The 17,477-nt window shown below is 39.1% G+C and overlaps 1 protein-coding gene across 1 annotated transcript in view; it reads right to left on the bottom strand.

Moving 5' to 3' along the window:
- The window catches only part of DAPP1 (dual adaptor of phosphotyrosine and 3-phosphoinositides 1), a 32,414-nt gene extending 25,304 nt beyond the window's left edge, over nt 1-7,110 (bottom strand). The window contains exon 1 of the mRNA XM_026672687.2: nt 6,850-7,110. Coding sequence (XP_026528472.1) covers nt 6,850-6,935 — 86 coding nt within the window. The 5' untranslated portion in view covers nt 6,936-7,110. The remainder of the gene's footprint in view (nt 1-6,849) is intronic.
- Between the last annotated feature and the right edge of the window lie 10,367 nt (nt 7,111-17,477).

Genomic DNA, 17,477 nt, shown 5'->3' with positions numbered 1-17,477 from the left:
CTAGTCTCCAAACTTGCTATTCTGGAAACAGAGTTGAGAAGGTGGTAGGCTTACAGCTCCAGAGGGCTCGGGGGGGGGGCATTGTCTGGACCAATTCCAGTCAGGATCCAGGTCTTGCCATGGTACTAAAACAGCAATAGCTGCATATGTGATGATTTTTGACAGGCTTGGAATGGAGGTAATGCATCCATTGTGGCATTCCTTGATCTCTCAGTGACCAATATTGTTCGTGATATTTTCCTGGATTGGCTCAGGGGATTAGAAATGGGAAGTACTGAATTACATTGCTTCTCCTTTCTCCAGGGTCAGTTCCAGTCAGAGATTCCTGCTTTGTGGGTCCTTCAGAGCTCTACCCACTCCTTGCTTCTAATTACTATCGATGAAGCCATTGGGGGAATTTGTAAACTGTACTTGTATTTGTATCAGTAACTGTATTTGTATCAGTACTCTGATGGCACTCAATTTTACATTTCTACCTGGGCTGACCAAGTGTTCTATCCCAGTGTCTCTCATAGAAAAAGAGGGTTGCTCCACAAACCATACATACGTTGTTGCCTCAGTAGATCAAACATTTTTCCATCTGATTTGATGTTTTTATTCTCTGATGCGCATCAGCCTTTCATAGCCTTAAACAGAGATATTCTTTTAAGCCATAGAAATGCATAGAATGCACACTAGGATGAATGGCTCTCTGTGACATGATTCAGGGCTTAAAATAGAAAAAAAAAAGGATGGTTAAGCTGATATGGCCTAAATCATGACACAGTCTCTGTATGGAAGTTATATGAGAGAGAAGAGAGCCAAACCTCATGTATTAATGTTGATGTGTAGTGTAATGGGTATAATGGGAAAAGGGAAAGCAAAGTTGGCAATTACAGTACAGAGGAATGATTGCACATTTTAATCACAGCTGTCTTTGAATCTATTACTAAGATCTCCCATGATTCATTCTTAATATTTACTTTCTTTCCAAGTGTTTTTGAAACTAACTTGTGAAATAGTGCTTTGTGGTGTCTCTAGTCTAGCCCATTTGCCTATTGCTTTAGTTGCCAGCAGGATTAGTTAATACCTGTCTCCCTGCCACTTCACATGTAATGCAGTATGTAAGAATATATGTTTTATCCCACTGAGCTGGCATTTTCACCTCATGTCTACATTGGTTCCGCTTCCCTTGCCGTACAAAGTTGCATGCCTGTTAGAGCTCTACAACCCCATCATTGGAAAAGCCATTAATCATCTAACAAGTTTTGCATTTGACAGATTTGATTCACTCATGAGCTTTTTAGGCCTTGAATATGTAGGTTTAACCAGAAAACCAGAGTATGATTAATTTCAATCACTCTTGTTATTGAAGTCATTAGTTAGTGTCTGTTTTTTTAAAAATTGAATAATTGAAAAATTGAATCCCAGGCAGGGATGGCAGCTGGGTGCTTCTCCCGGGGTGGGCCGATCCTGTGCTGTGGCCCTGGGAGATTCACCTCCTCATGTGGGGTTGGGCAGCCCTCTCGGGCAGGGGAGGCTTTGTCGTACTGGTAGTAGGGCGTCGTTTTTAAAAGAATAGGCTTTGCCTTCAAACAATGCCCAGGAAGGCAGTGACAGGAGCGCCTGAAGCCGAATGTCTCCACCGGGCTCCAGTTGCAGGGAGGAGCCCTGGCTGACCGCGCATGGCTGTGCCAAATGCTGCAGCATTGCTCTAAACACTGTGGCAGCACGGGGAGAAGGGAAAGCAACGGCGGCAGAAGGTCTCCCAATACAAAGTGCCCCACCAACGCCGAGGTCAATGCAGGCAGCACCATATCCGGGTATGCAACAAAAGTACTTCCTAAGAGCAAGCCCCCCGCCATTCCCCCCCATTTTGCATGTTTAATATAGGCCTTAATTTGGGGGGAGGGGCTTAATTTCATTTTATGCCTATAAAACATGCTGGGACTTCCTATTGGGGGAGGCCGTATTGTTGGAGAAACACGGCATATGGTTGGACTTTGAAAAAAAGTTAATAAAATCATTGGCGATTGACTTAGCTCAGCTGCTTGGAATAAGAAGGTAAGGGCTCTAGTAGATCAAGAATTAGTTTAAAAACTGGAAAAAGAGTTCTTCCACATTTGGATGTACCTTTTAGCTTTTTTCTTAAACTGGCGACCATTTTGAACACATTTTGTCACAAATATGCTAACGAGGTCATAAAGATAGGTTAGCCATCAAGTGGCTTGATTGCTATCATCAGGGAAGTGGAGAGTTTTTGTTTTTACTATTTGTATATTGAGTTTTTATTTTTTGTAAGCTGCCCAGAGTCACTGAGAGTGAGTGGGCAGCCATATAAATTATCTTTAATAGATAAATACATAACTAGTAAAGGACAAAGATTTCCCAGTTTTTAATTTAATTAATTAATTTTTATATTAATAATCTTTATATTAATAAATTTACTTTCATTTATTTATCAAATTTATATTCATATTTTATTGAGAGCAAAGGATTGGTGTCTTTTCCAAAACATTTAAATAAATTAATATTAAATATATCTGGACCTTGGACACTTCAGAATTACCCAGGGATCTACTCTGTATTGTTGATTGAGGTATATTTTAAATATTGTATATTTTAATTGTTCAAGATACAGTGGAACCTCGGGTCACGACCGTAATCCATTCCAGGACTTCGGTCGTAACCTGATTTGGTCATGACCGGAAGTGAGACTGACTGTGCATGCGCCTACAATTCTGCGCATGCGCGACAGGTGAAATCGCCACTGCTGTATTTGATCGGCACCCGAGGATCTGTTTGCGACCATAAGCAACAATTTCCCCAAATTTTTGATCATCACCAAATTTTGTCATGAACAGAAGCGTTCATGACCTGAGGTTCCATTGTATGTTTATTTTAATGCAATGCAAGCCACTCTCAAAAGGCTTGATTTTCCGAGTTAGCAAAGAGCAAACAAATAAAATTAATGCCATGGGTCACAACTGAAAGATGGATTCTCACTGCTGTTTTACTGGAAAGTTACTAACATTTCTTAGAAAATTCCTCATTTGAGATCTTATTTCTCCTCTGAAAGTAGCTAGGCAAAAATAGCCAAGCCCTTCTCAAGACATCTGTGCTATTCTATGCTTAAATCATTGAAACCAAGAAGATGGAATTTATTCTACTTTTGTGGAAAACATTCAAGAGCATTCTTCTACCAGTCCTGCCATGCTAGTTTTCATGTCTTTCCCAGATCATCTGCATATCCAGCCACTGCAGCATTCTAACAGTGTCCACCATGAACATTCTTTATGCATGCTCAGTTGCACAAGCAGACAATCTGGGAAAGCTTTCCAAGAACTTGTGATGAGCCTTCAAGACGAATTAGCTGCCTCAATGCTTTCCATAGCATTGTCTTGCATGTGCTAACATGCTATTCAAAAAACCTCTTTCAATGTTTTGGATAACCAGAGTCTATATTGTATTTATATTATATATAGCCCTTGTTTAACAACCACAATTGCTAAATGAAATTGTGACTATGCTTCTGGTCTTATCTTGGATTTGATTTGTTTTATAGACCTGCAAAGGTCATAAATGCAAGAATTAGTTACAAGATTACTTTTCCATTACTGTTGTAATTGTACAAACAGTTGCTAAATGAGACAATCACGAAACAAGAATTATTTGGGTTGGATAGTTTCTACAGATGTCTTGCCAAGATCATTAGCCATTTGCTAATGTCTTCCACACCAGCAGATGCCCTCCAGCAAATAAATAATAACTTCCGGGCAAGTGGGAGGTAGAGCCGAGACACTTCATGTACAACAAAGACCTGAGATCACATGCTATGTACTGACATATATAGAGACTGCAAAGGCACATAATAAATAATGGAAATGTTAAATAAGAATCAGTATGTTGGATTGGCATTTGACCCAGATTCCAGTCTACTCTCAGCCACAAAAGCTGATCGGGTGACTTTGGGCCAGACACACTCTCTAACACATTTATCCATCTATTCTTCACTGTTCTAAGCATGATTCTGATTGCATGCAAAAAATTGTCTGAATGAGTTCTATGAGAGGAAGCTTCAAAAATATCAATTCATCATTCCTCTAAGAAAGATCTATGAAAGGGCAACAACAGCCCAGAAACCCAGTTCCTAGAAATAAGAAAATGAACAGCACAAGCTTCACATAACTTCAAAAATGCAAACATTAATTTTACCACTGTGAACCCAATGAGACCAGGAAATTAACTAGAGATAGTCTTTTATCATAGAGTCCTCGTATGGAAGGGCTTATTATCTTAAACTCATTTCAAAAGAACACAGAAAAAAATGACCAAACTTGTTTCTACTAACCACTTAGGCTGATATTAGGAAAAAAATAAGATTCCAAATGGGACAAATTCCAAAAGATAACTATATATTAACCTGTCATAGCAAATAGGGACAAAATGACTCTACGTGCTATCTGAATATTAACATGGATTTTTACTTTAAGCTCATAACCATTTATTATACAATAAAAATATATAAGAAATCAGTTTAAGTTTAAATCTAGCCTAAGTTTCTAAAGAAGAAATTTCCACCTACGTAGAAAGCTGCTGTTAAGGTGTCTATTCTAGGAAGCTTTTATTGTACTTCCACGGTTTGTAAAGTTACCATTATGACCATTAGCTTTCCAAGAAAACTGATGTTTAGTCTTGCAAGAGGTAAGTTGCTTATATTTTTGATCAGGACTAATGAAGAGATTGCCTGACCATGAATTTTCCACATGACAAAACATGTTTTATTTTGTGTTACATGCAATTTGGAAAGTACTTAATTACTTGATTGGTCAGATTAGCTGTTCAGAAGTGACATTAGTTTACTTGGAATAAAATGAATGTCTGTTACCTAACTTAACTCTTTTACGATTACTGTTGCAAGAAGAATTAACTAGCACAACACAATTTGACTTTTGCTTAGTATAGTATCTAGACTTAACTCCCATTTCTGTTAATACTAAAACTTCTTGTAATCCTCAATTTATAACCTTTTTTTAATGACTGTCTGATGTTACAATGGCACTAAAAAAAGTGACTGATGACTGGTCCTCGCACTTATGTCACATCAACTGGCATGGATTTTTGATGGTTGTAGCATCCCAGGTCATGTGATCACCATTTGTGACCTTCCCGGACAGCTTCTGACAAGCAAACTCAATGGAGGAAGACAGATTCACTGAACAACCATGGCAAAAAAGTCATAAAAGTGGGCATAACTTACTTAACACTTGCCTTGCTTAGCAATGGAAATTCTGGTCCCAATTGTGGTTGTAAATATGTTTTCCTCTACTTTGGTTTTTTGTTTATCCATGTTCACAAATGATTTACCTAATATTGGAGACAATTCTACACTCGGCTGGATTTTACATTTTTTTTTACATCCTTGTTTGTGCACAGATTCCAGAGTATGACCTGAATCCTATCCATTATGTATGAAAGCATAGTAGCTTAACATTAAAATCATGATTCTTCTTTTATTTCATCTTGAATCCCTATTCATGCAGACCTCATAAATTCATCCTCAAGTCATTCGTTTTTCTCCTCCTCCTCCTCCTCCTCCTCCTCCTCCTCCTCCTCCTCCTCCTCCTCCTTTCTTTCCTAGCTTTTTCCTAATGAAAAAAAACTCAGATCTCCAAACTTTGTCCACAGTTATATATAAGGTTGGTTGGTTGCTTCTAACGAACATATTAACCATAGATGTTAGAACTGTTCTCATAAACTCCTTATTAGTTTCAAGATATAATGTGAACCCACTTGACTTTCAAGAACACTTTGCAGATATTACTCAGTTGCTGCAAGGATTTATCAGAGTTCCCTTATTTAGGAGAAACCACAAGTCTTTCAGTAATACCGTGACAATATCCTACTACTCAGAAAAAAGCAGAATCGTGAGTTCAGTGGGTTCGTGCATGATAGGGGCTCTTGTTAGGTAATGCTATGGCATCACTACGGACCTAATGATGTCTTGCTATTATGAAGTACTCCCTCTCCCTTAAGCTGCAGCTTTAACACTTTTTTGAAAAACAGAATGGCATTATGGGTATTCCATTACAGCAATAATTAGCAACCCCAAGGCCTTTATGACTGCCAAATCTCTAATTTGAAGTTTAAATAACTTCTCCATCCACAACTGCAGAAAACAGGCAACTTGTTTCCCCTCCAGCCTTTGTGAGAAAATACATAACATCTGTAGTATAGACACTGTCGTAAATTGTCATAGCGTTAAAGTAAAAACCCAACTCCCTGAAAAAGTGAGGAGAGATGCCTATAGACAGGAAGAGAACTGGGATTGACTTCTTTGGCCACAAATGTGGTTTAACTTGCCCACTGATGCCCTCAGGTCTTAAAAAAACAACAACGAAACTCACTCAATCCATCAGTGACCCACCACTCTTTCAGTTACTGAGCATTGCATCTTGTTTTATGACATCAACAAAAAAACTTTTCCAATTAAATAAATGTTCCTGTAGCAAACCTCTTCTCTTGTTCACAGCAATCGCTGTCATTTCCTAAAGCATTTTCTTCCTCCCTTCTGCATTCTTTAAGGCTTAGAACTTGTTTTTCTAATATCGAAATCAGTTGATTCTATTATTCTAAGTATCTGCCCTGTTTAAAGAAACAGGAGAGAAGGAGCAAACTGATTTTCTTGACTATCTTTCAAGACCCCAACTTTGAAAGGTGGATCAGAGCTCAGACTAAAGGAAGAAGATGGGGGAGGGATCACCAGGAAAGGTCAACTGGATAATGTCAGCCAGCTTTCATAAGCTACCCAGGACCCTCCCAAGAATGGAAGGACCCACAAACTACTGTAATTATAACTCCTGTTCTTACTCTAGGTTCTGGAGCTCCTCTTCTGCTTGGACATGAACGTGCCGGTAGCTCATCCTCCTTCTGTCTTCCATCTCTACTATGCCCATCCACCACAGTTGTCGCAGCTCCTTTTCAAAGTACCACTGGCCACAGAAAGAAAGATAAGAGAGATGGCAAACAGGTCAACATCCTTTTGTTTCAGGTTCAGCTTCTTGCTGTTCGTGATAAACAGTGTGGACACCCTGTAAAGACGAGCAATTCTCTCTGGAGCTTGAACAGGGTGAATGAGGAAGTGAAAACAGAGTCCCTCCCTGTCTTTGACGAAGTGCCCTCCCTGGCCTCTCCAGCTCAGTGCAGGGAAAAGAGGAAGCTGCCTGGAGAATGCAGCTGGGGCTGTTTCATCTCTTCTTCTGTCCTGCATCACATACCACTATTACAATAGACAGGCAGGGTAGCCCGAGTGTTAGTTGGGAAGGTTACGCGGCCCACATTGCAACATCCCACTACTTACCTGTTTATGGACACCATAATGAGTTTTCCTATGTTTACAATTTTATTATTAAGAAAACAATAACTGAATATCCATGAAAGGCACAATATCATTCCAGATTTATTTATTTTTAAAAATCAGGACGTACTTTTACTGTAAAGTAACAGCAAGACTGTATCATATCTTTTATGCTCTCTCACTGCACATTTTTCCTATTTCCTATATAAAGCAACAGAAAGATTTCTTTTTCTTTTTTTAATTTTCTGGCGTGGTTGGGAGTGGAGAAAGCTTAATTTAAACCAATGCTATGAAGCATGATGAAAACTTTCTTCATGTTTTACTCTTCCTAACTACCTTACATGCACAATTGCAATCAGGACAGAGAGAAAATTCCTTACAATCTTGGAAAAATGAACAATGAAAAAATTAACTTAAAATGAAGTTACAAGTTTTGTTAGATTTGCTTCTCTCCACATACACATACACACGCACACACACACACAAACACACGCTCCATATTTTTCCTGGAAGACCAAAATAACCAGTCAGACTCTATCAGGGTTGCTGAGCTGTTGGCTGTTGCTTGCATGCTATATCAGCTGGGTGCAGAGATGGCACTCAGTTCTGCTGACTTTGCCAATTCAAACAGCAAACTAAAATAGGCACCAAGACAAAGAATCAGTCTAGACAAGTAAAGTGATTTAAATTGGGAATTGATTTTTCTCCTATTATTTACTTTTTTCATATGTTTTCTGTTTAATACTAGAGGAAGCATGTAGACCTCTGGTTTCTTTGAAAACATAGCTTTCTCTAGCATAATGCTTCCTATGAGACAGACCAGCTGCCCTGACCTGGCATTTTCGAATCACATCATGTGCTTAGAAGTACAGTCTAAGTACAGTTTCTCACTAGACTTATTGTTCTCTGGTTTTTTATCCTTGCTTAGACTTTCCCTTTGGGCTTTGAGCCTAACTTTTAATCTCCTGTAGTGCTAACCCACTTTTGATGGTTTCTCTAGTAGACACAGTGGCAATCTTTCTCTCCTACATTTAACACATATGCAAATACAAGAAATGAATCTCCCATGTAATCAAGTAGTGTCTGAAAAACAACAGACCAACAGAACATAGATAATGGTTTTGCTACTTCACAGATCCTTTAAGAGGGAACGCTTTACAATCTGAGACTTTTTGGTGTGCAAATATCATACTGTAATAGTATATAGTTCATTAGCAACAAGAGACTGACTTCTGTTTCAAACTCAGCTTATCTTGAGAATTATTGCTCAGAAAGAAAGAAAAAGGGAGTCTTGCAGAATCAGTGCTATATAAAAAGATCCATTGTATAGAATCATCAAGTCACTAACTGATCCAGCTGCCTACTATACCACGCAGCATCGTTAATGCAAACAATCTCAGTTTGAATCCTATATGAATGTATTTATCTTGCTCATATATTCTAGTTATATAGATTCTATTATAGATTATATAGAATGGGCCCTTCTTTCCTAGTGTGTTCCTTTGATATCTTTTTGTTCAAGGGAAACAAATGCTACATCGCCATCAGAATACATTCCCTGTTGTAAGAAGTCTGTTTACTTATTGTATGAACTGCCTTTGCACCATTATGTTGGCTCTAAGTAAGATGGATGTGAAAGTAGTACTTCATATAAGTAGGTGATTTCCAAAGAGGAAGTACTAAATATGGCAAGTGCCTTTCAATGTGTACATATTGAATTACTTTTTAATCAAAGACTCAGCTTACTTATCTTACCTCTAGCTTATTGTTTCCCTGCATATTACCAAAGGCTGTTTAGATATCTTTCCAACAGAACAGATGATATAGTTTTTTCTCTCTTCCATTCAATAATATCCAGTTTAGAAAGGAACAGTAAAAGATAGAGAGACACCAATGATCTGTGTTCAGAATGATCTACACTAGGGGTGTCAAACTCAATTTCATTGAGGGCTACATCAGGGTTTTGTTTGACCTCGGGGGGGCTGGGTGGGTATTGCCAGCTCAACATCACTTGTGTCGGGGGCACCTGTGGTGGCCTGGGCGGGGTTGGGAGAATCCATTGTCTCCAGCTCTGTTTTTGGCTGCGACAGCCTCCTGCAGCCCTCTGCCAGCGAAAACGGAGCTCCCTTTTCACTGACAGAGGCACCACAGGCTGGTGCTACAATAAAGCATCCTAACTTCAGCTCCCCAAGTGTGAGTCAACAAGGAAACCTTCCCTATATATGTTCTAACAGCCCAGGCCGAATTCAGCTGGAGATGGTAGTCCCATAGATACTCAGGTTCTTAGCCATGAAGAGCCTTATAGCTCTACAAAATAGAAAATAAACAATCATACAAAACCCTCCTCATCTACCTAACAATTCTAAGTCCTGCCCACTTATCTAACAACACTGCATCAATGCCCTGCCAACTGCAGCTTTTCCCTGCTCCAAAAGTAGATGAATAACAAAGCATTTAAAGCCACGCTAGAGGCTTAGCAATGTCTCAATATCAGGATGGATTTTATTTTCCTGCATTCTACATTCTCCTTCCTCCTCAAGAGTGCAGTAGTAGCCGCCTCAGGGAAATCAGGCTCCTTTCTCAGATCTGTGGTTATATTGCTCCCCCGCATAACCAGGGGAAATAGAAGTTATTGCATGAGCGATTCAGCAGAGAAAACTATTGATGCAGATTAGTCAGAAGGAAGAAGTAGAGAAAACAGGCCATTTCGAGCACAGGATATAAAAATAGCTCCCACACAACAAGTTGGTTATCTGACAAGTCTGCTAAGCATATGGCAAGAACATTATGACTATGCTGGAATGCTCATATGGTGCTCTAGGAGTGCATTACAGCTCTTTGTGCTGAGCTTCTGTCTACTGACATCCACATAGTCCTCTTAGGAGAAGTATGTCAAAAAGAAAGGGCCAATTGCTCCTTTTATTACTTCCTAATCCCTAATCAATACATTCGACCTGAAGTAATCCGGCCATGTAAAGGTGGAGTATACTTCAGTTTAACAAGGATGTTGTTCTTTGGCGGCAGCAGTTACCTGACTTTAGCCATGGTCTTCGTCCCATGAAAGAATAATGTCAATAAAAATGATATCTTGCTATCTAGCAGCATCAAGGTGACCCTTGGTGATTTCTACAGCTATGCAAGATAGAACCTGATTTGTACTCTTCTGGCAGACTACAAGATAACCCCAAAGTTATAAACTAGAGTGAAAGATGTAAAAACATCCTAACCTAATACCATTTCTGCATCTTTGCCAAAAACAAGATATCCAGGAATCCATTTTGCAGAGGAGAATTCAAAGGGGTGATTTCTTCATGTGGATGTAAGGTCATAGAGAGCATTATGACATATTCTTTTTACTGTAAATGTATGCAGTGCAGTCATGCTGCATACTACACGTGGACTATCAGACCGTAGGCCAACTTTTCACATTTGAACGTTGCATTCTGTGAGGTTTTTAAAAAAATCCATTGTAAGTCCTAGCACAGCTGCCTCTTTCAAGAAAGGTTGATGCAGTGGTTGGTACAGTCAGCAAATGCACTATATGGACGGAGTGTTTTTAAATTCAGATGATTCATTCATCATAAGCATCAATACTCTACATCAACCTTTAGCTGCTGCATGTGCAGATGAAAACTAGTAGACCAAGTTCAAAAGAAAGGGGCGTGACAGTTATTTTAGATCAGGAGGATGCCAAGAAAGATTGTTTCTAACTACAGTAGAAAGTTCTGCTAGGCGATATTTGCATAGTATATCACCTCTGCTGCACAAATCCTAAAGGGACATGGTCTTCATTGAGATTGGTGGCTAGATTGGAAGGAATAGGAGAGCTCAGCTTGAAGCAGATTTTATTTAGATGCAAAACGTTTGTTGTCTCAGAATGGCAATTATACTTCAGATATAAGGGATTATTTTTCTATACCAAAAATAAAACAGGACACATGAGATAGCCATAATTTTGTTTGAATTGTGAGCTTTACAGAGGCAGCTGACTAAAATTAGCAATTGACCTATGGGTCAGGATGGGCCTAATTTGATTTATTTTTATATCATAGGTACACTGTACACGGTTTTAAAAATGCATCAGACAATAAGTAATAGGAAAGAAACATAATTAGAGTTAACATATCCAGGTTGCAAAAATCCAGCTGACCATTACATGACAACAAAGAACTGCTGGTGCTGCTGCTTTAAATTTCTTTGCTATGGTCTAATTACCATCTAGACTTGCAATCCAAATATGATTTATCTGTTTTCTTTTCTACTGCAAATCTCCAGAAATTCTTTCTTTAGGAAAAGCCTCCTCTGCAACCATATCTGCTTGAGGAGGAAATCTTCCACAAATGTTGGCTGGATTACCTTGACATGCAAATACTACCAACTGCAGAGGGGTTATCTTTAGCTTCTCTATATGATTTAAAGCTTAATTGCTTTTTTGGAGTCTCTCCTGATCCCACCAATAATTAACCCCTCCCAGGTCATTCAGGTTGGCTGAGTGAATTTGAATGCATTTACTATTTACTATTATATTTACTTTAACTTGAAGCCCAGCAATAAAGAAAGGGTACTATTTTTTTTTTACATAATTGGACGTAGACTTAGAATAATTTTATTGTCATTTTAAATGTACACTAATTGGTATACATTAAAATTATTGGAAAAAAAATTACAAGCAGGTATTAGTGCAAGAGTCTGCAGCAGAAGGAACTGGAAATCAGGCTTTCTTAATGTATTAGTCCATGTGGTTCCTCCTTCCAACTGTTTGTGTAATCTTCAGCATTTTTTTTGTTTCCCATTTCTTCTCTTTTCCATTCTGCACTGAGTCTTTTAAACTAAATATAGGTAAGCTTTAGCATCTTTTCTGGTTGAAGAACAGAATAAAACATTTTAAGTACAGTGCTGTACAAATACTAAATGTAATAAATATCAGCCTGACTTTTGTTGGAACCAGAATGGTGGACTAAGGAGAAATTAAATCAGGCAATTAACTGCAACATAGTGACAACTTGTTACCCTTCTAAAACTGGATCTGGAGGCTGTATGTTCAGATAAGAGCAAGAAAAGCAATGGTGTCCTTTTTAACTTCTGTGTCTTCTGACTGCTAGTTGGTGTTCATGGATGTTGTCTATTAGTCTACTGTCACAATGTCCTAGCTGTTGAAGACATAAGAAATAAAAATTCCTTAATGTCATCATACATGCACACATGTAACTACAGTTTCACCTGGGAAAATGTGGGCATCCTAGATCAAGCTAAATCCAAAAACATAGAGAATTCTTGGAAGTTTATCATTCATACAAACCAATCATCTATAGACATATGGAAATAAGCCATATTTACACACCATTCAGAAGAGACAACAAAATCCTAAGAACAAACAAGACCAGAAAACATCCCCTCCAGAAGCCAACACTCAGATAAACAGGGATTAACATCAGATAAACAATCAAACAGAAAACCATAATCTGATTAATAAACTATCAAGAAAACCACACCCCACCAAAACTAGCAGAGCAAGTTACAAGATATAAACAGAGAGCAAACTCCACACTCTCTCACAATGATGATGTTGCCTAACTTTGGTTAATGAAACATCTCAAATAAACAGCCAAGCTCAGAAGGCATCAAGGATTTCACAGTTCAGATCCAAACTATGTATATTCTCTTTTAATCTCTTCTACATATATTTCTCTTTTGGAAATGAAGATTTCAGAAAATTCCAACAGTAAAGAGGGGAAACATTCTCATTCATGTTAAATCATTCATGTTCTGTCTTTGAAGAAAGAAACAAAAAATAATTCAGTTACTTTTTGTGTATTGAGAGAGTAAAGTTTCCAGTTATGAAAAAGAAACATAGCACAAGTACTGAAGGGATAAAATGTCTTGTATCTTTTCATGAAAGGAAGAGTGTGCAAACAATACCCAAAAGGGTGTGTGGGATTGCAGATTCATATTCTACCCAGCAATCACAATATACATCAATGTAACCACAGAACCATCTGTTAGAATGGTTATTTTCTTTGCACATTATTAACATTTGCAGAGGGTATTATAATCTTGTATCATCAATGAATTATTGAATTTTTTTTTTTGCATAGAGAATAAATAATAGGGTACACTTACTGAAAACTCATTAGAAGGATTTGATCAAGGAGATGGACTTTACTATGCCTTTGCTGTGCAGTTTTTTAGAAGTTGACAGAAATGTGCATAAAGTAGTGTTGTGTGAATTTTAAAATATTGTGCATACTGTTTATATAGTACAGAACAGATGGTGAATTTTATGTGGATGGTCCTACCTTGCAGGAAGAATTACATTTGGTGGCCTTCTGAACTGTATTTAGGACTGTCATTCCATCCCTTGAACATATAATTCCTAATATTTGGCATATAATTTCTCCATATACTAGTCAGGGTACTCTTTCAACCGTGATTTTATCTCCTCTTATTTTGGTAAGAGGCCACATAATCACTACTTACATGTATGAAACCAGAAACCAAGAAGGGGACAAATGGGAATCTGAAATACAACTGGCATTTCCAAGTCACTGACAGCTTGATTTGTTGCCAGATGCTTATTTAAAGTCCCAAATGTTTTTCCTGGTCATTGCACAAAAGACTTCTAAGATGAAAAGAGCCTCCATTCCATAAAGGAAATCAGAAGTTCAAAAGACCTGTTGGGTGGCATCCAGTGCATCATATACTATATATCTCTATTCCCCTATCGTCCCTCTGGCAGGGCTTCTGGCCCTTCACAGTGGTTGATATGAATAATGAATCTCTGTTCTGCTGTCTTCCATTTTGGGTTAAGGTATTTGGGCCATGATAAAAACCAATACTTTGTCACATTAACACCTGGCTGCTCAGCCTATCAGAGTGGTTGTTATAAATAGAGATCCTCTCAAGAGGTGTAGTCTTACCTGGAACATCCATGTAGGAATATTAAAAGCTACAATTCGTGCTGGTCTATTACTTGGCACTTCTTATTGGTTTTCTTTTTCCCTCTGAGGGGAAAAAAGAAAAATGTTTGTTGTACTGCCCTGTGATACAATGTGCACTAAGACAAAAATACACACTTAGATCCAGAACAAATACTATCTTGTATTTATCCTCTTGTGACCACTAGAATCATTTATTGACTACAGAATCCACTATGTTACCTTTTTTGCAAAAAAAGTGTACATATTTCTTACCCAAATCTCTTATTAAAATATCCCACTTTTCTTAAAAAAAATAGTATTTTGTGCTGCATTACTGAAGAATACTTTGAAGCCTTGAGTAAAAAAACAAATAGCCAATTACTGCAAAAATTGTCATTTCAGACCACTTATAGTTCTGAGATTTTGAGAACATAAACGTGCATTTCCCCACAAATTGATTGCTGATACTATAGTATCTATATATCAATCAGTCAATCTATCTATCACCCTACCTACCTACCTACCTACCTACCTAATAAAACTAGTTCTCTATGTTCTATCATTATTGTAAGCAAAATAATGAGACAGTGTCCAATCTGGGTTGGTCACTGAGACCAGAGGTTTTATCTTCCAAGCTTTCGGACTTGTGCCAGAGCCCATTTTCAGGGAACTTCTCTCTAGCAGAGTGTGTGAGAGAGAAAAGTTCCTTGATGGGCTCCAGCCATGAATCCAAAAGCTCGGAAGTTAAAACCTTTGGTCCCAATGACTGATCCGGATTGGACTCAGCAACGTTATTCTGGGACATTTATATTGGCCTTCATTTGTAAAAGAATAAACCCTACTGAAGTTTGTTTTTGATGGCTAGTAATTGTTTCCAAGTAAATTTTATCTTGCTGATTGTTGCTATGCTGTCCAAGTGGAGAAAGCATTGGCTTGCAGCCAGTGTTGTGCTTTGATGACCCCTATCCATCTCCAACTCTGATGGTTCTACAAAAATGATCCTCATGTACAGACGATCATAGCATTAGGGCTGACACAGGTGTTGAACCTCTGAAACAGATGAGATGAAGGCAGTACTGTAGCTTGATACCCCACAAAAAAATCATGGATTAGAAATCAGTACAAAAGAAAATCAGATAAACCCCACAAAGAACATTTTTCCAAATTATAGTACTTAGCTATATACCACTTAGTTATAATCCAGTGGTAGCTCCCAACAGGAAAAAATCATGGAATGCTGTGAAAAACAGATATCTGAATTGCCCTGCAGTTCTTTCTTAGTCTTTAATGAAACTGAGAATCTGAACTTTTTTGCATGTTTCTGGATAAAGCATCACAAAATCTGCTACTAAGAGGTGGCGATATTATGGACTACATTCTCACTGTCCCTTACAGCTTGCTGTTGTGACTAGTTTTCATGGGCTTCAATCCAAAATATCTGGAATATTTTGTAGATACAAAACCAGTAGACAAATCCAATGGACATTTTGCTTCTTTCTCATTATACAACACAAGCAGATTATTACAAGTGCTACCCAACGTAAAAACAACCTACCACCACATTAAATCCTCTCACATCTCCTTGTTTGCTGTTTTTCCATTGATAATTATGCTAAGATATTTAAACTTAATAGCTGGGGTAGTGGGGTTGTGCAGTGAGCCACAACCACAGTTATAGTTGATTGGTTGGAGAGGACCGGCTCCTCTCCACGATCTGCACTGTGATTGGTTGCTGTGGGAGTGGAGGGAGAGTTTCCCTGTTTTCCCGCCTTTTTCTTCTGCACGCCCTGTATGCTCTGTGATTTACCTCACGATGCTCCCGTGTGCCTGTTTGCTCTATATGTACTTGTAAAATATACACTGCTCAAAAAAATAAAGGAAACACAAAAATAAGACATCCTAGATCTGAATGAATGAAATATTCTTATTAAATACTTTGTTCATTACATAGTTGAATGTGCTGACAACAAAATCACACAAAAAATATCAATGGAAATCAAATTTAGCAATCCATGGAAGTCTGGATTTGGAGTTACACTCAAAATTAAAGTGGAAAAAAACACTACAGGCTGATCCAACTTTGATGTAATGTCCTTAAAACAAGTCAAAATGAGGCTCAGTAGTGTGTGTGGCCTCCACGTGCCTGTATGACCTCCCTACAACGCCTGGGCATGCTCCTGATGAGGTGGTGGATGGTCTCCTGAGGGATCTCCTCCCACACCTGGACTAAAGCATCCCCCAACTCCTGGACAGTCTGTGGTGCAATGTTGCATTGGTGGATGGAGCGAGAGATGATGTCCCAGATGTGCTCAATTGGATTCAGGTCTGGGGAACGGGCGGGCCAGTCCATAGCATCAATGCCTTCATCTTGCAGGAACTGCTGACACACTCCAGCCACATGAGATCTAGCATTGTCTTGCATTAGGAGGAACCTAGGGCCAACCGCACCAGCATATGGTCTCACAAGGGGTCTGAGGATCTCATCTCGGTACCTAATGGCAGTCAGGCTACCTCTGGCGAGCACATGGAGGGCTGTGAGGCCCCCTAAAGAAATGCCATACCACACCATTACTGACCCACTGCCAAACCGGTCATGCTGGAGGATGTTGCAGGCAGCAGAATGTTCTCTATGGCATCTCCAGACCCTGTCACATCTGTCACATGTGCTCAGTGTGAACCTGCTTTCAACTGTGAAGAGCACAGGGCGCCAGTGGCAAATTTGCCAATCTTGGTGTTCTCTGGCAAATGCCAAACGTCCTGCACGGTGTTGGGCTGTAATCACAACCCCCACCTGTGGACGTTGGGCCCTCATACCACCCTCATAGAGTCTGTTTCTGACCGTTTGAGCAGCCACATGCACATTTGTGGCCCACTGGAGGTCATTTTGCAGGGCTCTGGCAATGCTCCTCCTGTCCCTCCTTGCACAAAGGTGGAGGTAGCGGTCCTGATGCTGGGTTGTTGCCCTCCTATGGCCTCCTCCACATCTCCTGATGTACTGGCCTGTCTCCTGGTAGCGCCTCCATGCTCTGGACACTATGCTGACAGACACAGCAAACCTTCTTGCCACAGCTCGCATTGATGTGCCATCCTGGATGAGCTGCACTACCTGAACCACTTGTGTGGGTTGTAGACTCCGTCTTATGCTACCACTAGAGTGAAAGCACCGCCAGCATCCAAAAGTGACCAAACAATCAGCCAGAAAGCATAGGAACTGAGAAGTGGTC

Source organism: Notechis scutatus, chromosome 4 (assembly GCF_049901735.1).
Source record: "Notechis scutatus isolate UNSWTSFEM ecotype Mainland chromosome 4, rNotScu1.2, whole genome shotgun sequence".
NCBI classification, from domain to species: Eukaryota; Metazoa; Chordata; class Lepidosauria; order Squamata; family Elapidae; genus Notechis; species Notechis scutatus.
The sequence above is the reverse complement of the archived record's forward strand: the minus strand, read 5'-3'. Positions and strand labels throughout refer to the sequence as shown.